Below are 26,476 nucleotides of genomic sequence, written 5' to 3'. Positions count from 1 at the left end.
AGGATGCTTGAGATTCTCAGTGCTCAGGCACGCGGGAACGAGTCTCCTGTGCTCAGGCCCAGACAGGCCCACAGGCTGCCGCCCCCGCCATAGTGGAAGCCTGCTCGGCTCTCACCCCACACCCCACCCCACCCCTCCAGCCATGCGCATGGCAGCCAAAACAGGAGATATTGTCTGCAGTGGCTGGGGCTGCTGGGGAGGGAGGGGGAGCCCCCCCCCAATGCTGAGGACTGGACTTCATCCCAGAAGTCTGGTCTACAGAGCAGGCTTAGTCTGTAAGGGCAGGATCACATGTCTGAATCCTTCTCTGTGCTCAGCTTCCCTGTCCCGATGGGATGGAGCAAGGGCATCATTCACAGAGCCAGGGAAATGTGTGCAGAGGGAAGAGAAGGCTTCTGCCCCGACTTCGCCTCCTGCTCCTTCAGGCCCCAGGTCAGGCGAGCGGAGGATGCCTAACAGCCCGACCCAGTAGGGGAGGATACTGCAGCTGCCTCCGAGAGAGAGAGAGGCCCGCAGAGGGAGGCGCGGGAGGCCGGCGGCGGCTCGGAACCCAAGAAGCAGCAAGGCCTGTGGAGCTTCAGGAGAGAGAGGAAGGCCCGCTCCTGTGCATGGCATGTGTAACAAGCTTTGGCATTGGACGCAGCAGCGGGGGGGGGGGGAGGAAACGGAAGAAGTGAAGGGGCGGAGTCCAGAGTCCAGAATTGTTGGGGAAAGAGTCCGCAGGAGCGGCCTGAGCTGCAGAAGAAGCCGGCCGCCACGAAGGGAGAGGGAGAGCCTCCATTCCCTGCAGCCGGTCCCCTGGATCTGGAGAGCGGGGCAAGAGGTCGGAAGCGCTGCCGGACACGTTGCACGTCCTCTTGGACCCGCAGCAGCACACTGACCCTGCGCCCGCCCGGGAGGCTCCTCCTCACTGCCGGCGGAGCCCTTTGGATCAAGAGGAAGGTAAAAGGAGAGAAGCTGCATGCTGGGGAAGGCGAAGAGATGGGAGGTCTGGGCTGGGCTGGTCTGGTCTGCCCTTCGCTCTTCTCCCTTCAGCTGCTCCTGCAGTGAAAATGTCCCAGAACTGCAGTGAGTGTCAGCCAGCAGCATCAACTCTGGGGGGCGGGGGGGGGCGGTGGAGGTGGGGGAGAAAGAGGCGTGGGGGGGGGGCGGCTGCCAGAAAGAGCGAGCTCTTCCCTCCAAGCCCAGGTTCTCCCGTTGCTCTCAGCAAGCAAGCCGCGAGTCTTGAGCTGCGGGAAGGGGAAGGTTTCTCCTTGCAAATACGACTTTTAAGTAATCCTTCTTTCCTTTCTGCTCCTCTCTGCAAGGAGGTAAAGGGGCCAGTTCAGACGATTCTTTTAAACGCGCCTTTAATATGTCAGGCTTTTTACACGTGGGTAGAGTGTATTCTTCCAACAACATATCTGGAAGCCTATTGCCCATCCCTCCCCTCTCTCTATGGTTCCCAGGCTTCCTTGGTTGCATTTCCTGCTCCAACCATAGACACAAGCACGTACAATGGTAGAGTCATGCACAGTGATCAACGGTTGTAATGCTTTTCAGAGGCCTGCTTACCTGCCTCCTAGCTTGAAGCCTACAAATTAAATGGGCATGTTTGGCGATCTCAGGGTGCACCCCAGCTGTATATATTAGACCAGGTGCTTGCAGTTTGCAAGCATTCCTCTAACTCCCAAATTCTTACCTCGCTCCGGTGCTCAGCAGCGGCAGCTCAGTCCTTGGCTCCACACATGCGCGGAGTCCAGAACCAAGATGCCTCCGAGCCCTTCGCCCAGTAAAGGAAGGGGAGAATGGTTGGGGCTGCACCAGGAGGGCCAGTAGTGGTGAGTGGTGGAGCCGGCAGCCATGCCACCCGGATAAGCTGCTTTTCCCCTCTCCCGCCTGGCCACCACTTAGCTTTGGAAGGGCCCTCTCCCCTCGTACTTATAATGGAGAATCCTCACCACATTCCCTTTTACAAGTATATTGGCATCCAAACCTGTTCGATGAAATGGACCAGCCCATCAGTTCGACTGAACTGGCTAGTTCAGAGCTATGACTCAGGTTGAATAGCTTTTTATTCAAACCGAATGGTGTTTGGGGTTCACGTACACCTCTAACCAGAGATCATTCATCAAAACGAAGTACTTTTCCACACATCGCATAATTAGTCTACTAAATCCTCCTAACCCCTTTTATAAATTTATTGGGACACCCACTCACCGCACCCACTTGCTCTTCATAGAAGGAGATGGGTGGCAATAACCAGCATTTTGAACATTTACACAGAAACATATTGGGAGCTAGTGCAGTTCTTTCAAAATTGGTCTTATAGGGCCCCTTTGGTTTGTTCCACAGACCATTCTGGCTGCCGCATTCACTTCCAATTGCTGTTTCTGGACTGTGTACAAAGGCAGCCCTATGTAGAGTGCATTCCAGCAGTCAAGCCTAGAGCTGATTACCATGTTACCATAAATGATTTAAGGTCATCTACTTCCAGAAATGGCTGTAATCGCATAGCCATCAAATATAGGAAGGAAAGCTGCCAGCCTCTTCTTTGCATTTCTACCATTACTTCTAAGAAGATATCCTCTTCTGTTATAGGCTCTGACCAGTTTTCTCTCTACACTGCAGCACTGTGACAACTGGAAGATGAAAAATGGGGGGAAAGCCAGGAAAGGATTGTTAGGAGGTGACCGATGGAAAAAGAGAAACCAGAAGAGACTGAAACCTGGAGCAGAAGGGAAGAGCAGGAGTGGATCACCTGCTTCTCAGCATGAAATCCAACACGTAATGAATGAAGAAAGAGTGAAAAGCCTGTGCCCTCCTCATAGGAAAGGCTTGAGTCTTGAGCCAAGCTTTGAACCTCAGTGGGAAATGCACACAGGGAAGAAAATGTGTGAGAGCTTGGAGTGTGGAAATGGGTTCAGCAGGGGTGGAGCTCTTAATCTGCACCATAGAACCCACAGTGGGGAGAAACCATATGAATGCTTGGAGTGTGGAAAGAGGTTCCGCAGTAATAGAGATCTTACTGTACACTATAGAAGCCACACTGGGGAGAAACCATATGAATGCTTGGAGTGTGGAAAGAGGTTCAGCCGGAGTGGACATCTTACATTACACCATAAAAGCCACACTGGGGAGAAACCACATGAATGCTTGGAGTGTGGGAAGAGCTTCAACACTAGTAGACAACTAACTGTACACTATAGAACCCACACTGGGGAGAAACCATATGAATGCTTGCAGTGTGGAAAGAAGTTCAGCCAGAGTGCACATCTTACAGTACACCATAGAAGCCACACTGGGGAGAAACCATATGAATTCTTGGAGTGTGGGAAGAAATTCAGCAGGGGTGGAGATCTTACATTACACCATAGAGGCCACACAGGTTAGAAGCCATATGAATGCTTGGAGTGTGGATAGAGGTTCAGCCACAGTGGAGCTTTTACACTACACCACAGAAGCCACACTGGGGAGAAACCATATGAATGCTTGGAATGTGGAAAGAGGTTCAGCAGAAGTGGACAACTTACTGTACACCATATAACTCACACTGGAGAGAAACCACACAGATGTATGGAGTGTGGAAAGAGCTTCAGCAGTAATGGACATCTTACTGTACATAAAATCCACACTGGTGAGAAACCACATGAATGTTTGGCGTTTGGAAAGAGATTCAGCCAAAGTGGAAGTCTTAAACGACATCTTACAACCCACACTGAGGATAAGCCATAGTCGGGACTATGCAGACTAATAAATAGTATAAATCACACACATGAAACTTCAGACAAGCCTGGGAATGTTCCTCATTTGTGTGAAATATAAAATATAATGAGATTTCTTTTGATTATTTGTTTTTCCCTTGTTGCTTTTGAAGTGTTTTGGGAAGCAGTGTTGGCAGATATGTATTTTACCTCCAGTGACTGTTGCTGGTGTCTGTCTTATGTTTCTTTTAGACTGTGAGCCCTTTGGGGACAGGGATCCATCTTATTTATTTGTTATTTCTCTGTGTAAACCACCCTGAGCCATAAATAAATATAAATACTATGTGTCCGTGTTATGTATAAATCTGCATAATAAGCTCAGTTAATGAATATTAGTATTTTACAACCTTTGCTTCTTTTTCGTTGACTGTGAATACACTTTTGTGTGGGTCTCTGGAATGTGGACCCTTGGTGACATATCCTAAATCACCCTTTTCAAGAGGAGATTCCTCTGCAAAGCTTCTCTCCATGCCTTCTTTAGGGAAGGGTGTAAATCACAAATGAATAGGATTTTCCCTGCTCTCAGTCAGAGCTTCTTACAGTCCTGGAGATGCAAAAGGGCCAGAAGAAGGCTGGGGCATAGTAAGCTCTGAAGGGCCCAGATGCTGAGCTAGATGGACCAATGGTCTGACTCACTAGAGGCCATTGCTCAGCGGTAGATCACCTGCCATGAATGCAGAAAGCTCCAGGTTGAATCCCTGGCATGTTCAGGCATCTCCAGAGTTGAGAAATTCCCCATCAGAAACCTTGGAGAGCTGCTGCCTGTCAGTGTAGACAATACTGAGGTGTCTGGACCAATGGTCTGACTGAGTTTGTCAGTTTCATATATACATCTGAAACTGTACTTTTGAAACAGCCCAACTTATGGAGTGGAGACTGTCTTGCTCGGCCTGATGAATGACCTCCAATTAAGAACTGACAGAGGGAGTATGACTCTGTTAGTCCTTTGGGATCTCTCAGTGCCTTTCAGTACCATCAACCATGGTATCCTTCTGGACCATCTGAGGGTGATGGATGTAGGAGGCACCGTGGCTCGTCTCATGCTTCTCTGGCACATTTCGGAGGGTGTTTCTCCATGTCAGCTTCTTCAGGAGATGGCATAACTTCCCTAATCACCTGTTTGAAAGTGTTCCCTCTAAGGAGTAGGCATGTGCGTGCACTCACACATTTTTGGATGCCCGCTCAGTTAGTTTTAGGTCCCACTCGGGTTGAATCAGGAAAGCCCCATTCTGAATGCAGGTGCGCACACAGTGCTTTGATGCTGCCACCCAGAACAAAACTCATTCCGCTCAAAGATGAAAAGAATGACAGAGAACAATACTGCCTGGACACAGAAATTGGCTGGATGAGGGATAACAAAGTGAGGCTGATTCCAAACAAGAAGGAAGTGTTCATTGTAGGGAGCTGCAGTTCAGGAGATGGGATAGATTTACCATTTCTGGATGAGGTTACACTCCCCCCCGAAGGAACACGTTTACAGTTTGGGAGTACTTCTGGACCCAACTCTCTCCCTGATATCTCGGGTGGAGACAGTGGCCAGGAGTGAGTTTTTTCTGCTTTGCCTGATGCTTCTGGACGGTCTGAGGATTCTGGGTATAGGAGGCACTGTTTTACAGTGCTGCTGCTCATACCTTGTTGTGAACAGGCCTACATTTTGGGCCAAGTTCTGCACATCTCCTGGTTGTTACAGAAGTCTGTTCTGATCAATGAGTTTTTAAATGGTGAGGAAAAACAGATGTACACATTCGGGAAGGAATCTGTTTGTCTCTGCAATTCTGTGATTTGCAGACTGTCGAGCTTCCATCTCAGAGTTCAAGCTGACATGGAGGAAGAAGGTTCAGTGCATAAGCATTACGGGGATTTTGTTGTTTGTTGTTCTCATAAGTTCCCTACGTTTTTCTCGGAAATCCCCCTAGAAATCGGAGAGCAAACACCAGGAGCCATCTTCGCCAAATTTAGTCAAAATAAAGGTATGTTTTCTGATTTTGCTCAAATACCCCCCAAACAGTAAAATTGATATAAAATCATGCTACGCACTTTGGTACTTTGCCTCTCAGCATTAACATCAATATTAAGGGAGAGATGGCGTGCATGTAAGCTAGCTGATTGGTCAAAGGATCTCTCCAAGAACCTATTGCCATCAGGTGTGAACCTGATGGCGCTTAGGTTCATTCCTGGTTGTAAGTATATTAAATCAAGGGACTAGATTTTATTTTTAGGATTGCGTATAACGTTCAGAACTAAGTGTGGGGAAACTTAGAAATATGAGTTGTGAGTATGATTAACCAATTCTGTCATCGAGCTTTGAAATGTGTTTTATCTTGTCATAGACTGTAGAATCTAACCTGTAAAAAGAACATCAGCTTCTAAGAGATGCTTAATCTCGGAGAACCTTCTCTTAACAACTCTTTTGACAACCACTTTTAATTGTATGTTAATGGTATACTTTACACTATTTAACTAATAGAACTGTTTTAATATTTTTAAAACCTTTTCTGCTTTGTTGTTAATTAATAGAGGGAAATCGATCTCTGAACTGGCTGTTTGTAATTGAAACTTATTTAAAATGTGTAAATTCAAAAATGATTGACAACAACCTCTTGGGCAGATTTTAGAGGGTGTTGCTTGGAGGCTATTGTTCTACAAAGCAAGAGCTTTTATATGGTGTTCCTCAGGGCTCCAGTTTGTCTCCAATGCTTTTTAACATCTACATGAAACCATTAGGAGAGATCATCAGGAGATTTGGTGTAGGGTACTATCAGTTCCCTGGTGATACCCAAATCTATTTTTCTATGTCAGCTTAATCAGGGAATGGCATAACTTCCCTTGTTGCCTGCCTGGATATGATAGTTCCAAATCTACTTTTGTTGCACCGGTAGATACCGCTAACATCACGGTTTTTCAGAGACTGGTTGAAAGGGATTTAGTACGCGCAGAAGGTGTCTATAGTGAAAAAAGGAAATTTTTAAATTTAAATAGAGCTGGACATCTTACTTTGAACTCTTTTTTAGCAATCCAATTTAATGATTGTCATTAAACAGGCTGATAAAGGAGGGGCAGTTGTAGTGATGGATAAAAAAAGATTATATCCAAGAAGTTCAGCGACAGCAACTGAATGATAGGTCCAATTATATTTCTGGAGATCCAACAGATCGCATCAAATCCCTCATTAAAGTTGTTCTGGATGAAGCCAATTTAATGGGTATCATTTCAGATCTAGAATACAAATTTTTGTACAAAACTCATCCACGTGTACCCAAATTCTATAGTTTACCCAAAATACATAAACCTGGCTTTCCCACAAGGGACACCCCATTGAATCGGGCTATGATGCAGTTCTAGAACCATTGGCCATATTTGTGGATCACTATTAAAAACCTTTCATTTCCATAATTGATACCTATATCCACGATACCAAGGACCTCATTCGTAAGCTGGAAGGCCAGGAAATTCCACCTGATGCCGTAATGGCCTCCTTAGATGTCACCTCCTTATATCCATCAATACCACTTGAGGAGGCTAGGAGAGTCATTGAAGAGTTGTTTCTGTCTCGCTCTATTCCCACTACTCCAACTTTTTTTCTGATGGAACTTGTAGATCTTATCTTTGAAGAGAGCTTTTTCAGGTTTGAGAATAAATTTTAGAAACAGGTTCGAAGATTGGCAATGGAGTGTGCTCTTGCCCCAAGTGTGGCCTGTTTATTTATGTCAAAATTAGAACAATCTATTATTCTCAACCCACAAACCAATCCCTTTTTTGATCAGATTTATATTTTCAAAAGATTTATTGATGATATAATGATCATCTATAAAGATCAGAGTATACATTTAATGCCCTAGTATTATGGATGAATGATATCCATCCAGATATCAAGTTCACTAGTGAATATGATATTCAGAAAATCGCTTATCTGGATACATGGGTATACAAAGACCATCAGAATAGAGTAGCATTTTCCCTATATAGGAAACCTATGTGGAGGAATTCCTTATTACATTTTGATTCATGGCATCCTAATCAGCAAAAGCGAAATCTTCCTTCTGGCCAGTTTCTGCGCATCAAAAGAAACTGTACACAATCATCCCATTATAAACATGAAGCATTTAAATTGGAACAACAACTGAGATGTAGAGGCTACCCTTGTGATGTTATCAAGTCTGCAAGATCTAGAGCAGACCTGATGGACACACAAGCACTTTAACAAGATCGGCTACGGTCTCAACCTAAGGACCTTTGTTGATCATTAGACTATACACCTCTGTCTTCCACGATTAAAAATATCATTAATAAACATTGGCATATTGTATCAGATATTTCTGGATGCATCCGCCCACCCCAATATCTTTCAGGAAAACAAAAATCATCAGGAATAGAGTTATCAATACTAATAGAACCACCTAATAGACCCAGTTTTACAGGCTTTTCCCCATGTGGCAATTTCGCAGTTTGTCCGTTGGCTTTCAACATGCAGGACATTCGCAATCCCCACACAGGAGAACCTATTGAAATTAATTTTCTTGCAAACTGTAGAACAAAGTCAGTGGTTTATGTGGTGGTTTGTCCTTGCCAGAAATGGTATATAGGTATGAAAGAGAGATCTGCCAAAGCAAGGATTTTGGAGCATAAATCTCAGATTATACATCTAGTAGAACAGGAGCACATGATTTTAAAACTAAACAACACAGAGCTGAGGATATGAGATTTTTTTGTATTACATAGGTTTACAGCTGATCGTTACAATAGTAGAGATATACAGAAAACTTTACTACAAAAGGAGGTGTTTCTGATCTACTCATATTCTACCCTAGAACCCACAGGGTTAAATACATCCATAGACTGGTCCTGCTTTCTTTAAGCACCGGCCTCATTGACTATGTTGTTCAATGACAGCATCTTCTTTTTCGCTGTTCATTCAATAGATCTCTGCACCCGTTCAGGTATTCAGGCTCAATTATTTGATATCTGAGGCTATTGATTTAATATAAGAACCTGCAAATTGTTCAAATTAGATTATCTGCCCTCAGTTAATGTTGTTAAACTGGCAGCATCCCAGGCTACTATCAGAAGGTCGAGTATGTTTATTGGGATGATATGCAGCTGTTCTATTATCTAATTAGGCAGACCTGTTTAAGAAACACGATATATAAGCCAATAAGGTTACCAACACAAACTACCACGCTATACCTTCTGTAAGCATGTGAGCTCTTTACAAAGCAACATGGGTTTATATCTCTTGTCAGTTGTTATACTTTACTTATGTTTTGTAGTTTGCATTATTGAAGTTTTGTATTTTGAGGACCATTTATTACTCTGTTTCTGTCACAGAGTTTATGCTGTTGTGTTATTGATATTCAGTAGCCAGTCTTGTTTATAAAAGTTATTTGGAAATAGTTGTTTTGTAACATAAGTTCTTAGGTTGTATGATGTTTTTGTATAATAAGAAAAACTTTATACATTATAGGCACCTTCTGTGGGCTTGCAAGATTTTCACAAAGCAGCATGCCTTCACAGCATCAGTTTTTCATCAATGATTTGATTCAGCTTGGCAAACACAGAGACTTTGTGGTAGACTTATCATGCCACTTGCTTCTATTTTATGACGATTCAAACACAGTTATTCTGGTGTTTTGTAGACTCCACTGTGCAACCTGCTTCTATTTCATTATTATTTGTTACTAGTAAAGATTTTGTATGATTACTATATTCTTGATGTGTTAATATTATTACTTTGTATTATATATATTTATTACTGAAGAACAATTAAGGATGAATAGTGATTACATTTATTATGAGCAGCTTGCATCGTCATCTGTGACATTAGAACGTTATTCTTAGTAGATTATCCATTCTACCTTTGTTCCTCTTGGTTTAGGAGGTTTGTTTGATCACTTATTTTCAGGTTGCATACAGAGGCAGGCAAGCAGGCAGTGCTTGCTTGCCTACACCACGGCCCTTACTCAGCATAAGAGGGTTAGGGGGCAGGGCACAGGTCATTCACATTGCGCCCCTGACCCCTCGAAGAGAGATATGGGCAGGGCAGCTGGCAGAGGCCCCACCAGCCATGCTGCACACCTGGAATGCACACACACCCATGCACACATGGCTCCCACCCCCAGCGAAGAACCAGATCCCACATGGCCAGATGTGGTGGTGCACCACGGGTGGGACATTTGGAGGGCTCCCACCCCATCCTTAGTGAAGGACCAGAGCTCGGACCGGAGGTCCAGTCCAAAGAGTGCCACTGGGCTGGCCCCACTGACCTCCTTCTCTCTATCCCTGAGGCCAGGATGTGGAAGAGTTTAGGTGCACCTCTGGCACCCCCCTTCCATCAGGGAATGGGCAGCCGCTTCCTGGCAAAGCGAAGCAAACCATTCCCTTCTTCCCGACTGCTCCCCGTCTTTCCCTGTCCTCAAAAGCCGATGGGAAGATCCAGCTGCTTCCTTGCAGCCAGGGAATTTTCATAGTATTATTATTATTACATTTATATCCCGCTCTTCCTCCAAGGAGCCCAGAGTGGTGTACTACATACTTGAGTTTCTCTTTCACAACAACCCTGTGAAGTAGGTTAGGCTGAGAGAAAAGTGACTGGAACACGCTGGCTCATGCCCTCATGATTCACTATCAAGATGCATCATCCCCTCATCATTTATTTCTCTTTGTAAACCACCCTGAGCCATTTTTGGAAGGGCAGTATAGAAATCAAATTATTATTATTATTATTATTTATGACTTAGTCAATGTGAGAGAGGCCCACAGAGGGAACGAGATCATTGGAGGGAGGCGCTGGATAGGGTTGCCAGAATGAGGGACACAAGTTTGTGGAGGCCGGCTGAGGAGGGGGTGGGCTGGGAGTTGTATGGGTGGTGATCAAGATTTCATCCCTGAAATGAGGAACATCCTGTACAATAATCCTGTATAATGAGGGACAATTGGCAACCCTAGTGCTGGAGGCCGGCGGCTTGGAACCCAAGAAGTAGCAAGGACTGAGCAGCTACAGGAGGAGGAGGAGGAAGACGAAGATGAGAGGACCCGATCCTGTGCATTGTGCGTGTAACACGGGGTTGCTTTCGAAGAAGCAACAGGGAGCGAGGTGGTGGAGCGGAGAGGAGGAGGAGGAGGAAGTGAAGGGGTGGAGTCCAGAGTCCAGAAGAGGTGGGGAAAGAGTCAGCAGGTGTAGCAGCAATCTACCCTGCCCCTCCACGAGCCCTGCCCAGCAGGATTTCCGGCAGATCTTGCTACTGCTTCCGTGTCCTTGCTCATGCTCAGCCCCCATTTGTAGCCACTCAGTTGCCCATACCTTGAAGAGACTTTTGCAGCAATGTAATGTTTTATGTTTATGATTTTTTAAATGTTTAAGATTATTCAAAATAATGTTTAAGATGTTTTAAATGTTTTTTAAAACTGATGTTTAAGATTGTTAAAAATGTTTATGATGTTTTTAATGTTTGTTGGTTTTGTTAGTGCTTTGGGAACATGGGCAGTAACGTAATTCATTATCTTAAAAACATTAAAAATTACATTTTTGAAAATTATGTTTAAAATGTCTCATCCTGGGTACAGATTAATCTGTAATGTCCTCTTATGAGCAATGTAATTCATTATGCTGTTAGATTCAGCTGTTAGAGGTTTGGTTATTAAATGAGAAATTAAAGTACATTTTTAAAAATTATGTACCAGATATTTGCAAATTTTTTTTGGTACAAGGTCATTCATTATCTTCAAAGTATTAAAATCGTCTTGTGCTTTGGGAGCATGGGCCAGCCTAATCAATTTTGCAATTTTGCTAGCTGCATCTGCCACATCCTCTATGAGCAGGGTTGCGTTGGGTTGCAGCAGGGTCACTGCTGTTTTCACGAACAGGTCCTGAGTTCCAGTCCTGGACATGAGTACAGATTGTACTGGCCCCAACATATTTTTCGGGGACACAGGTTTAGCTATTAAAGGTGTGGTTCCACCTACCCTGCAGAGTTGAACCAGGAAGGCTTTTCTGATGGGTCTGCATCTCTGATGCACTAGGCTGTCGGTTTTCCCTGTCCTTGTCAGATTGCCCTAACCGGGCACGCTTCTCTGATGGGTCCACATCTCTGATTCACTAGGCTGTATGTTTTCCCTGTCCCTCTCATCCCTGGCCCTGTCAGATTGGACCAACCAGGCGGGCTTTTTAAAGGGGTCCTCATCTCGAATGCACAAGGCTGTCCTGAGTTCCAGTCCTCAACAAGGCTCCAATCAGTTTCCGGGGACCATGCTTCCACTCCTGGGCTGGGACCCAGCCCCAGCTGATCCCACTACCCCTGTCCCAGTTAGATAGTACCACCCCGAGGTGCTTTTTAAAGGGGTCTGTATTTATGATGCACGAGGCTGTCAGTTTTCCCTGCCCCTGTCAGTTTGCCCCAACCGGGCAGGCTTCCCTGATGGGTCTGCATTTCTGACGCACTAGGCTGTCACTTTACCCTGTCCTTGTCAGATTGCACCAACCAGGTGGGTTTTTCTGGTGGTTCCTCATCTCGGGGGCAGAAGGCTGTCCTGAGTTCCAGTCATGCACTGTGCTCCAATCTGTTTTCAGGGGAGCATGCTTCCACTCATGGGCTGGGACCCAGAAGATCCCACTCCCCCCATCCCTTTACATTCCCGTTGTTATTAAATGAGAAATTAAACGACATTTTTGAAAATTATGTGCAAGATTGCATTCATTATCTTCTAAGCATTGAAATCATCTTGTGTTTTGGGAACATGGGCAAGCCTGATCAATTGTGCAGCTTTGCTAGCTGCATCTGTCACATCCCCTTATGAGCTGGTGAAAAGCTCTCATTGGGTGGGGTTGCAGCAGAGTCACTGCTGTTTGCACGTACAGGTCCTGAGTTCTAGTCCTGGACACCATTCCGACTGCACTGCCCCCAAACATATTTTTTGGGGACACAAGTTCAGCTATTAGAGGTGTGGTAACACATACCCCACAGATTTCAAGCGGGCAGGCTTTTCGGATGTGTCAACATCTCTGATGCACAAGGCTGTCCTGAGTCCCAGTCCTCCTCCGATGGGTGGATCCAACTGGATCCAATAAGTATCCAGGCACCATGCTTCAACTCCTGTGCTGGGACAAAGCAGATTCCACTCCCCCAACCCCATCCCTTCACATCTCCAATGGGTGTTCTTTTATGGAGGATTGCCAGGGTTCAGCACCCTCCCATATTCCACCAACCCCACAACATCATTCAGTGGTGTGTGTGTGTGTTTCTGTGTGTGCGTGGGTGCATGCACAGACAGTAGGTCGATGGTTATGCTTAACTAGTTGGTGTACTGGGGTGGGGGTTGGAATTTCAGATCACAGTGCCCCAGGGTAGATTGCCTCCTGGGACTCTTTTGTCCCATTGCTTGCCACACTTTGCTTCCCTTAATGGATCAGGATGGCTCACCAACTCACGCATGATTAGTTTCTGAATGCATGCTCACAAAAAGATCTTTTCCTGTCTGGGGCATTTCCCTAAAATCCCAGGAGGACTCTCAGAACTTTGAGGAATCTTCAGGCGGACACACCTCACACGGAACAGAGTCCTTTTACAAGTCCTTGGAACAGTTTGCAAGTTGCTTGCATCTTGCCTCATCTGCTTGGGATTGGTAAGTATGACTTCTTTGCATTTAATGAGAGCTGGCATGGTGTAGTGGTTAGAGTGCTGGACTAGGGCCAGGGAGACCCGAGTTCAAATCCCCATTCAGCCATAATACCAGCTGGGTGACTATGCACCAGTCATTTCTCGCCTAGCCTTCTTCACTGGGCTGTTGTGAAAGGGAAACTCAAGTATGCAGTACACCGCTCTGGGCTCCTTGGGGGAAGAGCAGGATATAAATATAATAATAATAATAATAGTAATTTCCCCTTCCAAGAATGCCCAGAGATGGCAGGATGCATGCATTTCTGCACTGGCATTTCCTGCAGATGTCATACTAGAATGGGGAATGTCTACAGAACAATTGCCTGGGGGACTCTTCAACCCAAGCTGCAAGAGATGGCGGTAAGCTTGTTTTTGTCCTCACAACAGCCCTGCAAGGTAGCTTGGGCTGGGAGATGCTGTCCTGGCCTGGGGTGAACCAGTGCTTTGAGTTTAATAGATGGGTCATGAATCGAAATTAGGTCTTCCCGGTCCTAGTCCAGCACTCTAAGTAAGCACTACATTTAGGCAGTGTTGGCTAGGAGAAGAGAGCCTGTCTTATGGTGGCGAGCAGGACTTGCCCACTCTACTGAGCAGGGTCCGCTCTGCATGCATGTGGATGGGAGAATACATGCGTGAGCACCGTAAGGTGTTTATTGTGGGAAATGGAGCTGCTCTGGGAAGAGCAGAAGGTTTCAAGTCCCTTCCCTGGCCGCTCCTTCAAGATTGGGCTGAGAGAGATTCCTGAGTGCGACCCTTCTTTGGGAAGCTGATGCCATCCAGTGTGGGTAATACTGATCTAGATGGACCCACTCAATATATGGCAGTTTATGCATCTCCAACCTTTTCCACATAGGGACAGCAGCTTTGTAACTCTGCTTGGGGGGTAACAGCATGGCCCATAGTGGGTGGTCCTGGGTGGCAATGCCCAATGGGTGGCAGGAATATCTCTCCAAGAATTCAAATACATTGGGCAGGGGCGATTTTTAGTGAAAAGGTTGAACTTTGATCATCTTTAAGGGGGATTGGGGGTTGGAATTTCAGATCACAGTGACCCAGGGTAGATTGCCTCCTAAAACTCTTTTGTCCCATTGCTTGCCACACTTTGCTTCCCTTAATGGGTCAGGATGGCTCACCAACTCACCCATGATTAGGTTCCCAATTGGAAACAATGGGTACCTCATCAGCCCCATAAATCAGCTGGTGGGGCCCCAGGGTGGTTGTGGTGTAGTGCACATAGGATGCAACCAGCTCACAATCCCAGGAGGCAATGGAGTTTGTTGTGGCAATGTCTGAGGTGTTCTCCTGATTGTGGAATCAATAGTAGTGAGTGAGTGAGAGTGGACTGTCACTCATAGTATGGAGTCAGTGAGACTATATCCTTTTGCTCAGATTATTTTCATCAGAGATCAGCACAAAGAGGCAGTGGCAAAGGATCCATCCCCTGTCTGTGGCTTAACAAAGACCTCTGGTGAGCTGTTAATCTTTCTTCTGCCCATCCCGGAAAAGTGTCTGTTTAGTGAAGCAGGGAAGAAATAACAGATAGTTTTTGGTTTGATGTAAACATACTTTCTTCATCCTCAAGTCACACTGTCTACAGCTACTAGCAATATATTCCTTATAACTTAAATCATTGCATGATTCCACGGCAATCTGAAATATTCACGTTGAGTCTGCAAGCATTAGCAACACCTTTTTCTAGTTCATCCAACTCTGTAAATGGACGTAGCTGATTTATCAACCCAAGCAGATTAATAGGACAACTGGCCTCAGTTGGAGAAACCAGGGGAGCTCTCGGTCCTACTCCCAAGCTAAGTAGCTGATCTTTCATTTGGAGTGTGACCCCATCCAGAGCAGGCAGATTGGTCGGCTAAGGGAATTAATACTATAGATAGATTGTTGATAAAAATAAATGACTGCCCCCAGAGGTATAAAGATCGGGAAGGAAACATAAGGTAGACATCAACAGAAGTCAGTCACTGTGCTGGTGGTGGATAGGGACAGTTGTTCTCCCTCTGCTTAACAAAGAGATTCTTCAGATTTAGGAGGTGCCTCTTTGCCCTCTTAGTGGGGGATTTTGCTCCCCACACCTACTCTTTTCTACATGTGCCATGTATACCTCTTGAATGCTGATGCGAATGTTTTGCTTTCATCATCAACATACAGGTTCAGCTGCGGGTGTCACCACCATAGCCTTTGAAGAGAAGCTTTTGCACATTCTGGAGCACAAGGCATCCAAAGCGTACCCCCCAAATCTGAGTAAATCACAGAGACATACCTTCCGATTGCTTGCTGCTAATTACAGTCTCATAGGAAAGTGCTTCCATGTCACTGCACAATATGTCAACATGCAAGCACTTTCCAGAATTATTTAAATAGCCACTGCTTCAACATGTTCCTCCCTATGTACAGAGTAGCAGTCAGCTACAGCTGTTAAATGAAAAGCTTTTCACATCCATGCTGTTTCTGAATCATGATAGAAATCCCTGGCAGACCAGCCCCAAGGCCATCCAGTGCAGCACCCTGTTTCCAAAAATGCTCCACAAGACGCTTCATGGAAATGCGCAGGGAATACATGTAGCCATGCCCTCTTTCCTACTGCTGATGCTCCACCGCAACTCTTGGTTGACTCTTGTGTTGGAATCTTCACTTCACAAAGGTGCCACTCTTCCCAGTCATTTGGGGGGAATGAGGCTACAGCTGTCTGGAGACAGCAAGGCTGCCATCAGAGAGGGACTGCTGATCTATCATATATTAATAGTCAAGCTTACTTGATAAACAATTGGCATCCACCCCGTTCCTCAGCAATTAAAAAAAGGAGACTGCTGGGGCATAGCAAGGTTGGGGTGGGCCCGGAGACAAGATTTTGAAATGGCCACCTCGAGGATATTCAAACACACTGCACAATATATAGTGCACGCACAATCTCATCCCCATTATGAATACAGTGAATATCTAGTTCACATTGAATCTAGTACAGATGGGTGGCACAGCAGTACATTAAAGGGGGTGCAACACTAATCCGCCCCCTCCCCAATACACATTGGGGCTTGGCTTTTCTCTCTCTTGCAAATGCTATATACCAGGGGTTGTCCAACCAAAATTTGGTGGTGTGCAAGATTAGACTCTGACAAACTTCTGGTGGGCCACAGCTAGCCTTGCCCCGACCTCACAACACCGATCTTCCATCTCCTCTATGCTACTTCATTCCTTTTCTCTCCCCCGCACTCAAGGTTGCTCAATTCACAACTTTATATGGATAAAAAACTATCAGGTAAATGATGATATGTTTTACTTTTAGAAGAAATTTGGGAGAATGCCTGCTAATACCTTCTTTTCCATGGAAAATCCTCTTGCTCTGCCTCTCTCCTTTACAAAGGTGATGTTAGGTACTTTAAAGTTCAAATGCTTTGGCCCACAGCCTCCCCACAGCTTGAAAGTGAGACCCATGCGTACTTTCTCAAAGATATCCAACAATCTCCCCCCTACTGGCTTGCTTCACAGGCAAAAATTATTCTCTGTTTCCTCCTGCATCAGATTTTTCCTGTACCCTATGCAAACCGATGGGAACCAGTGTGGTGTTGTGATTCAAGTGTCAGGACTAGGATTGGGGGACTTGTGCCCTCCATTCATTCATCACGCACACTCTGGGACTTCAGCTGAGACACACTCTCTCTCTCCCCCCTCAAAACCCGCCTCACAGGATTGCTGTGAGGACAGTGGAGGCTTTTCCTTAGGGCAAGGTGGGCAACGCCCAAGCCCTTAAAAAGCCCCCAAAGGTCCGATTAGAATAATAAAAACTAGCCTGCCTGCGCAGAGCATCTGTGCGCTCTTTGGGGCCAGCTGTCCCACCCCATCCTGCCCCACTCTCTCTTGCCCCCCTCCCTCCTGCCCCTCACCGATCTCGTTCCACCTCCCCTCCCCCCTGCCCCACTCTTGCCGCAGGCTGCCCCACTCACCCTCCCGCCCCCTTGCTATCTCAATGTCTCTCCTCCTCTCCCCAGAATGTTCTCCTCCTGCTCCCGGCAGCTAGGCTGGGCTGCTGCCACCTCCTCCTCACCCGGGATGGTCTTGTCCCACTGCCCCCGCCTCCCAGCGGCCAGCCAAGGCCACTGCTGCCTCCTTACTTGGGATGGCCAGGCCGGGCCAGGCCATCCCGCCTCTGCCTCCCAGCGGCCAGCAAATGGCGCCACCACATCCGCAAAAGGGATGGCCTGCCTAGGCCAGGCTGTCCCGCCACCACCTTTTCTTCCCAGTGGCCAGGCAAGGCTGCCTCAGGTCAGGCCAGGCCAAGCCGTCCCATTGCCATCTCCTCAGACTGGTGGCGGCCCACAGCTGCCACCATTTAGTCCTGCTCACAACTCTCGCCCCCAAGGCCAGAACTCTCGCAATGTCTAGCGAGAGTTCGGCCGCCAAATCCAGGACACGCGTGATGGCTAAGCAAACTAAATATATAGATGGTCCAAAAACAATACTGTCTGTGAGCCATTTTGTCCTCTGCCACCATTTTAAGTCTAGCTGACTCAGTCACTGCAGCCCTGCACTTCCCTGCCTGTAGCTTGCAAGCCTGCAGAGCGGAAATATAATGGCTACTGGAAGTAATACTCCTCAAACACCTATGAGAGCACACGGGACAGTTTCACACAGCAGTGTTCACTAGTTGAACCTGCACATAGCATCTTTGTGGAAGTTTACTTAGTCTCTGGATTTTAACGGGGAGTAATTGATTGGTTGGTTGTCTCTGCTACACTCCCCCCACGCCCGTCTCCGGCCCAAGTCTGTCTTCCTGCCCCCTCTCCCCACCTCCTGCCTCCTCCCCTCGCCTCCTGCCCCAGTCTCTCTTCCTGCCCTCCCTCCTCAGTCTCCCCCCCCGCCCCCCGCCCCCTGCCCCCTGCCCGAATCTGTCTTCCTGCCCCCTCCCCCCTCCCCTGCCTCCTTCCCCACTCTTCCTTCCTTGCCTCCATCTCCAGTCTTCCCCTGTTCAGTGTGTGCATGTTTGGTGGTGGCAAGCTAAATAAATTGACAGCACAGAGCCCATATGCTTTTGCAATCCCTTTATCCTTTGGGGGATCCATAAGCACTGTAATCCCTAAGTGTAAGCAAGCTACTTCACACCTATCAATGGAGAAATTCAACAATGTCTGTATCTATTGTTCAAAGCTCACATTGGAGTTCTAGGACCATCTATTCTGTATGACCAGTTGTGAAGTGATAATTGGTGGGCGGATGCAGTGGGTGGGGGGCACACAACATGTTCTGTCCAGGTGATGTATGAATGCTGTTCAATCCACAGATGGGAAACTTTTCTATACTAGAGATGGAATGCGATGTGAAGTTGTCATGACAGTTCCAGAGGCTTTGAAAAATTTCAACTGTAATCACACTAAGCGTGGTAGTCACAATGGCATCTTTAAAACCAGGACATCCATCACTGAAAAGTATTATTGGCCTGGGATGACAGTGGACATAGAGAAATGGGTAGGTACATACTCTTTTAATTACTAGCCAGTTTCTATTGTCTTGCAGGAACCTCTCCCGTCAACAGTGACCCCCTGCTTGATGTGTTCTTTCTAAGGCATGAGGACATAAAAATAGGCCTGCTGTATCAGGCACAAGAAACACCAGACCCAAAAATCTGGGGAAGCGCACTGGCAATAAATGTGTGGGCATGACCTCTCTCCTAGTGCCACTGTGCTGCAGATGCTACTTTAAGGCAACCTGGCCCTGAGGGTTGAGCTGGTCTATAGCCCTTGAACTCACTGCCACCGATAGACCTCTCCTCCCTCAAGGCTTGTGGCTGTCACTGCATCTGGTTCAAGAAAAATCCACAACTTTTTTACGAGTTGATTGAAAATGTGCTTCTAGTCGACACAGAACCTTCTGTCAATCTCTTTCAAGGGATGACTCTTTATTATAGGACTATGTTAAATGTGGAATTCACTGCCTCTATAAGCTTTCACAAGGCATCACCAAACCAATCAGAAGATGTGTACAGTGTTGCTCATAGCGTCATACCCTAAGGGACCCCAGTATGCTTAGCCATCCACTAAAAGTTACCTTGGTTGCTATGAAATCCTGATTTTTATTACAAAGACTTATGACTTCTTAATCAACATGACAGATCTCCACCTGCGATATGTGCCAGAGAACTGGTGTTCCCGCCAACATCGATCCCGAGCTGCATAGTATCCGGGTGAGTACCAATAAGACAATCTTGGAAGAATTTCAGCATGAGACAGGTGGGTCTTGAGATTGCGATGCAGTAGGAACTGTCTCCTGAGGCCTGGCACCAGGGCATTGTTGGCTGCATAGGTAATAAACTACCCAGTTATTATTAAATTAAACATGGAAACATATTTGCAGCCTTTTCAGCTCTTTTCTAACCGTGTTCATGTGCTGCCTTTGTGTTGCCTCAGAAACAAATCTGGATGCCCAATTCAATAAGAATTGTAGTTACTGAACTATGTACAAAGGCAGCCCTACATAGATCGCATTGCTGTAGTCAAACCTTGAGACTACAACCGTAAGTACAACTTCTTTATGGTGATTCACCATTCGCCAGAGCAGGCAGATCGAATCCATCTAATGGGTCATAGCCCCCATCCCCACTGTTAGTACTCCAATCTTATTTAGAAACATATTTCTTTCTTTCTTTTTTAATCATCCAGCCAATTACTGCCTCCAGCCATTCATGGAAGATGTGCCATTTGGATGCTCCACTATGCGATTTGAATGTTCTCCAGTGGAATTGAAGCATACTAACTTGTCTTCTTGCTTCAACTTCCAGGTTTGGCAGCCATGGGAGTTGGTGGGAATAGATCTCATGGGACCTTTCCCAGAAACTGCAGCTGGAAACAAGTATGTACTTGTCTGTATTGACTATTTCACCAAGTGGCTGCAGGCAAAGCCAATTAAAGATAAGTCAGCAAAAACAGTACTGAAGCCATTAGTTGAAGTTATCACATCTTTCGTCTTTCTGGGACGCATCCTGTCAGACCAAGGATCGGAGTTCAACAACCAGGTATGAATGTCTGATATTTGAATAGCTGCACTGGTAGTAGAGCATGCTGTAAGCAAGCAGCACTGTGTGGTCTCAAGGAAAACCAGCAATAGAGAGATCAGTAGTTGATGGCTATTAGCTGAAGAATAACCAGCAGACCCGAAAGGATTGTCTGTTTTGGTGGGTGGGCAGGATCATTCTGTCCAATTAATGGCCTCTCCGATCCCTTTCACAAACAGATTAACAGACTCCTGTGCAAAGCGTTCAATATCGAGAGGAGCTTCACCGCTGCATATCACCCCTAGACAAATGGGCTGGTGGAGAATGCCAATCGTTCGATTAAGAGGTAACAACCTTGTCAGAAATTATAAACTCTTCCCTGCACCATAACTCGGGGTTTGATCATCATTTGGCGCACACTTGTTTCCAAATGACCGGTGAGACTCCGTATACTACCATGCACTAACTTGCCACCTTGCTTTCAGTCTGTCCTTTATTTCCTTTCGAATTCATGTCCCTGGCCTGCCACACACTTCAGCTGAACACACTACCCACCCTACTTGAATGTTTGTTGTCAGGATCCGGCCGTAGGGGTGGGTCTTTCGTGCTATTGACAGCCTGTCTTGTGTTTATTGCCTGTGTTTTCAGAGCCATGAGAACGATGACTGAGGAGATGGCTGAGGACTGGGATGAGTTTCTGCCTTTCATTGTATTATCACATAATGGAAAGAAACACTGCTCCACAAAATTCTCACCTTTCAGGCTTTTTCTCAGGCGTGAGGCAAAACTTGCCTGTGATGTCCCATTAGAATTGGTGAGTATGCTGCTCTGTAGTAATATTGTCACAGGAAAATACAGTTTGCAAGCATTGTGCTACAAGAAGTGCACGTGACATGCAGAAATATGAATGGCACTCTCACTTTATCTTGCTCTATCACCGAAACAGGATTGCGAAGTTCACTGGAAGGATGAAGATATTGCCAAGGAAGTTGTTCATCAGGCCGTGAAGTTCAAAGCAACTGTGGAAGCAGCCCAGGAAAACATTCAGAAAGCACAAGAAAGGCAGCAGAAGCAGTACAGGGCGAGGAAGACATCCAAAAAGGGTGTTATGAATGTCAGCGTGGGTGATAAAGTACTGCTTTTGAATCACAGAAAGAGAACACACAAGGGTGCGAAGTTTGAGCAGGACTATCTAGGTCCCTACACTGTGGACAAGCTTGAAGGGAAGAAGGTCACACTTCGCACTCCTCAGGGGAACCCAATTAAAAATACATACAATATATCTTCGGTGAAGCCTTACAAAGAGATCTGTGCTCCTGTTCCTGAGGACCACAACTATATTGCTGTCAGTTCCCAGAATGTGAAGTGCTCAGCAGCACCAATGGCACCAAAGGAGGACTTGGGTACCCCGATGAGCCAAAAGGAATGCAACAGTTTATGGCAATCTGCAGCAGCCCCTGCAGATGCTGCCATGGAGATATGGGCTAAGAAAGGTGCGTACTCTGAAAGCAATGACCATCTGGCCTTATGGGAAATTTGCACGGAGCATTGTCATGCTGTGGGATGGGTCAGTCTGAAGTCTGGTCATGATGGGCAGGCTGAGCCCGGGAACACAGTGGTGGACTGCTTGCAGCTGTGCACTGACTCCTAAAACATTTTGCTTAATATGTGCAGCAAAAGTGATCATGGAGCGCAAGGAAGAAGACAGACTGGAAGCAGTTGTGCACTCCACAAAGCTGTAGGTGTCATCTTTCCATGGACTGAGTCAGTAGGCATGGCTTGGAGATGAGGCAAGTCCATATAGCCAAATGTCGGTACTCCTCAGTTTATGACGCATGTGTGCCTGTGTCTGAGAATTAATGAGTGAACATGTGCTTGCCTCAGTGACAGGTGACCGATGCCTACTTGGCCTGTATCACAAGGAAGATGGGCGAAAAGGTATGCAGTGGCCCATTGTAAGCTGCAAGTATGTCTCATACCGCAGCAGCAACATCTAGTGTATTTTTAACACGCATTTTTAACATGCTACATAAACAGATGTCGGGATTGTATGCTAAAGGAACTGTACCCATTTTTGACAAGGGGTGGACAATCATGCCATGCCAAATCACACCTCTATAATGTGACGTTTGATACATCTCAAGAGTGATGATTGCAATGCTCTCCTCTCTTCAACAGGTCTTGGCAGTGAATGTTGTGGCAGCCACAGCATGCCTGAATGGAGAAATAAAAAAAATCAGTATGGAGAAGGTAGTATCAGAAGAATAGGTAGTAACAGTTGATCTATCTTGCTTTCCCAATGTAGCAATTCCTCAGCTGCTGTGAAGGAGCAGTTTCAGAGCACAACGTTCCGCCAATGCAGCCAACCTTGTTAATGGGTAGATCAAATTATCCAATCTCATACATTTTAAGCTGGACTTCTTTGCTGCTCCATGTTGTCCAGACAGGAACATAGGAAGCTGCCATCTACCAAGTTAGAACTATGTTCCGACTTAGCATATGGCAGGTTCCCATGTTGCTATGTTCCTATGGACCTGTCCAGTAGGGTGCCTAGAGAGAACGCTGTTGTTCAACTGGATAAATTATTCTGGATGTTCCAGTTTTCTGAGCACTACTGATTTATGTATTTTAAGGTTGGACTTCTAAAACATGAGATGGTTGTGATGCCATACAACAGTGGAGGACCCCGGATCATTCTGGTAAGAGGCGAATTATTCACGGCGAACATGTGAAACTAGGTGCAAACTGGCATCTGTTGCCATTCATGAGCGTGAGCATGTGTTTATGAAGCTGATGAACTCTTGTTTCTGACGACCATGTGCCCATCAAGCCAATTTGGTTTTTATTCACAGGAGGATTAAGCAATTGTCATTGCTGAGAAGTTTTCTTTTCCATTTCACTTACAGATGATTCATCCTAGTCTTGGCAAAATAGTTATAACAGACCCACTTGGAAATGAAAAGAAATTTGAGGAAAAAATTCTGAAGAATTGGAGGTGAGGACAAAGTGAAGGTTGCCAGATTTCTGGTGAATATAAAGGGGATTTTGTCACAGAAACTAACTCTAATGCTTCTAACCTACTTTTCATCTGCAGCCCCTCCACCCAACACTTCCTTAGCCTAGAAGCTTATCCAGTGCTGCACACATCCCCCAAAACGGCGTTTTATTTATTGATTGATTCACCATATCTTCACACCACCACACACTAACGTTTCTGGCCGGTTGCATTCATAATCACAAGTTGCATCCTTCCTTTCAAACCTCAATACCGCATGCTAGCTAAGTGCAAGGAACTGACAAAGGCCAAATTGAAACACTGCATCCTAGCTATGTGCAAGGAACTGGCCTGGCCAGATGTTTTCAAATCAAAACAAGATCCAAACAAACATATCCTGGTTAGGGACCAAGCACAGCAGTCTGCCGAACACTGAGGAATGGTTTGAACACTTGGTTGCTCTCTGTCTTTATTCCCCCATTGATCTCGCAATAATTCCAGCTACGAATGAAAAAATAAAGCAATGGGCGTGTTTGCAGAAATATGTTGACCTCCACCCGAATGATCACCTGATAGTTCAAACTCATAAGTAGCAATGACAGAGGTGGTGCCTTAAAAATCAAACTTGCTGGAATGGTTTCAATATCTCTAGCCTTCTCTATGTGCAGAATCATCCTAAGGGCTGAGCAGATTGAAGAAACGATAGGGTGGCAGAACAGTTATTTGAGCCACAGTGTTCAGAAGGATGGTCACAACTGCAGCCCCCTGATTCTAAAGGTAAACATAACATGGCAGGAGAAATAGTATCAAGAGGACCCATAATGTGGCCGCAACATGCTAACTTTTCCTCTTTCTGAAATATTTGCTCAGTTTGCAGAAACCTACCATCGGAGTGGGGAAATATCATCTGTGCAAACCGATGTGGACACCATGGTTCAGTTCAGGAAGGAAATAGCAATGAGGCTACTTAAAGAATCAGGTAAAGAGCATTTTTGAAGGAACATGCTGTGGTTTCAAAGGGATTTCCTGGGTCCCAGCCCAGGAGTGCAATCTGGATTGGCATCCAGGACTGAAACTCAGGGCCTGTGCATGCAAACAGCAGTGACTCTGCCACAACAGCACACAACGATAGCTCCTCACGTGCTCTAAAGGGGACATGACAAATGCAGTTAGCAAAGTTACACAACTGATCAGGCTTGCACATGTTCCCGCAGGACGAAAGCTTTTCTGCCCCTGTCCAGGTTAATAAACACCTGAACTCAGAGTAACCACACCTCAAATGTCTGAACCCGTGTCCAGAAAGTATGTTGCGGGTAGTGCAATCTGACAGGGACAGGGTAAAGTGGCAGCCTAGTGCTTCAGAAATCTGAACCCATCAGAAAAGCCTACACGGTGGGGGCAAACTTGCAGGGACAGGGAAAATTGACAGCCCTGTGCATCTGAAATGAGGACCCCTTTAAGAAGCCCGCCTGGATAGTACTATCTGACAGAGACAGGGGTAGTGTGATCTGCTGGGTCACGGCGCAGGAGTGGAAGTATGGTCCCTGGAAACTGATTGGAGCCTAGTTGAGGATGTGAACTCGGGACAGCCTATTGCATCAGAGATGCAGATGCATCAGAAGAGCCCACCTGGTTGGTGCAATCTGTCAGAGACAGGGAAAACTGACAGCCTAGTGCGTCAGAAATGCAGACACATCAGAGAAGCCTACCCGGTTAGGAAAAACTGCAAGGGGCAGGGTAAAGTGACAGCCTAGTGTGTCAGAAATGCAGACCCATCAGAGAAGCCTGCCCAGTTGCTGCAATCTGAAAGGGACAATGAAAACTGACAGCCTAGTGCATCAGAAATGCAGCCCATCAGAGAAGCCTGCCCGGTTAGGCCAAACTGACAGGGGCAGGGAAAAGTGACAGCCTAGCGCGTCAGAAATGCAGACCCATCAGAGAAGCCTGCCCGGTTGCTGCAATCTGAAAGGGAAAATGAAAACTGACAGCCTAGTGCATCAGAGTGGTGAACACATCAGAAAAGCCTGCTCGGTTGGGGCAAACTGACAGGGTCAGGGTAAAGTGACAGCCTAGCGTGTCAGAAATGCAGACCCATCAGAGAAGCCTGCCCAGTTAGGGCAAACTGACTGGCAGGGAAAAGTGACGGCCTAGTGCGTCAGAAATGCAGACCCATCAGAGAAGCCTGACGGTTAGGGAAAACTGACAGGGGCAGGGAAAAGTGACAGCCTAGCGAAATGCAGACCCATCAGGGAAGCCTGCCCGGTTAGGGAAAACTGACGGGCAAGGGAAAGTGACAGCCTAGCGCATCAGAAATGCATACCCATCAGAAAAGTCTGCCTGGTTTGGCAAACTGTCAGGGGCAGCCTAGTGCATCAGAAATGCAGACCCATCAGAGAAGCCTGCCCGGTTAGGGCGAACTGAGAGGGGCAGGGTAAAGTGACAGCCTAGCGTGTCAGAAATGCAGACCCATCAGAGAAGCCTGCCTGGTTAGGGCAAACTGACAGTAAAGTGACAGCCTAGCGCGTCAGAAATGCAGACCCATCAGAGAAGCCTGCCCAGTTGGGGCAAACTGACGGGCAGGGAAAGGTGACAGCCTAGCGTGTAAGAAATGCAGACCCATCAGAGAAGCCTGCCCGGTTAGGGCAAACTGACGGGGGCAGCGAAAAGTGACAGCCTAGCGCGTCAGAAATGCAGACCCATCAAAGAAGCCTACCCAGTTGGGGCAAACTGACAGGCAGGGAAAAGTGACGTCCTAGTGCGTCAGAAATGCAGACCCATCAGAGAAGCCTGCCCAGTTAGGGAAAACTGACGGGGGCAGCGAAAAGTGAAAGCCTAGTGCGTCAGAAATGCAGACCCATCAGGGAAGCCTGCCCAGTTAGGGAAAACTGACGGGGGCAGCGAAAAGTGAAAGCTTAGCGTGTCAGAAATGCAGACCCATCAGAGAAGCCTGCCCAGTTAGGGCAAACTGACAGGGACAGGGAAAAGTGACAGCCTAATGCATCAGAAATGTGAACCCAATAGAAAAGCCTGCCCGGTTGCTGCAGTCTGAAAGGGACAATGAAAACTGACAGCCTAGTGCATCAGAGAGGTG

At 46.5% G+C, this 26,476-nt stretch overlaps 3 protein-coding genes across 5 annotated transcripts in view; all 3 read left to right on the top strand.

The window, feature by feature from the left end:
* Positions 1-215: 215 nt before the first annotated feature.
* LOC128351698 (gastrula zinc finger protein XlCGF49.1-like) lies at positions 216-9,446 on the top strand. 3 transcript variants are annotated; one of them, XM_053311454.1, is made up of 2 exons: positions 216-942; positions 2,611-9,446. In XM_053311454.1, the coding sequence occupies exon 2, from the start codon at positions 2,629-2,631 to the stop codon at positions 3,370-3,372; it is 744 nt and encodes a 247-aa protein (XP_053167429.1). In that variant the 5' UTR covers positions 216-942; positions 2,611-2,628; the 3' UTR covers positions 3,373-9,446. The 3 variants fall into 3 exon arrangements, with proteins under 3 accessions (XP_053167429.1, XP_053167430.1, XP_053167431.1); XM_053311455.1 differs by having other exon boundaries at positions 2,581-9,446; XM_053311456.1 differs by lacking the exon at positions 216-942 and adding an exon at positions 949-1,068.
* Positions 9,447-18,672: 9,226 nt separating this feature from the next.
* Positions 18,673-22,413, top strand: LOC128350769 (uncharacterized). The gene is made up of 7 exons (XM_053309442.1): positions 18,673-18,868; positions 19,512-19,583; positions 20,178-20,411; positions 20,630-20,736; positions 21,039-21,204; positions 21,337-21,883; positions 22,065-22,413. The coding sequence occupies exons 5-7, from the start codon at positions 21,043-21,045 to the stop codon at positions 22,130-22,132; spliced, it is 777 nt and encodes a 258-aa protein (XP_053165417.1). The 5' UTR covers positions 18,673-18,868; positions 19,512-19,583; positions 20,178-20,411; positions 20,630-20,736; positions 21,039-21,042; the 3' UTR covers positions 22,133-22,413.
* Positions 22,414-23,023: 610 nt separating this feature from the next.
* LOC128350767 (zinc finger protein ZFP2-like) overlaps positions 23,024-26,476 on the top strand; it is a 49,335-nt gene continuing 45,882 nt past the window's right edge. Inside the window, exons 1-4 of the mRNA XM_053309440.1 lie at positions 23,024-23,089; positions 23,297-23,385; positions 24,054-24,162; positions 24,256-24,364. The gene's annotated coding sequence lies outside the window, so the exon portion shown is untranslated. The remainder of the gene's footprint in view (positions 23,090-23,296; positions 23,386-24,053; positions 24,163-24,255; positions 24,365-26,476) is intronic.

This window comes from Hemicordylus capensis, chromosome 3 (genome assembly GCF_027244095.1).
Source record: "Hemicordylus capensis ecotype Gifberg chromosome 3, rHemCap1.1.pri, whole genome shotgun sequence".
NCBI classification, from domain to species: domain Eukaryota; kingdom Metazoa; phylum Chordata; class Lepidosauria; order Squamata; family Cordylidae; genus Hemicordylus; species Hemicordylus capensis.
Note: the sequence above shows the minus strand (reverse complement) of the source record. Positions and strands in the feature narration are given on the sequence as shown.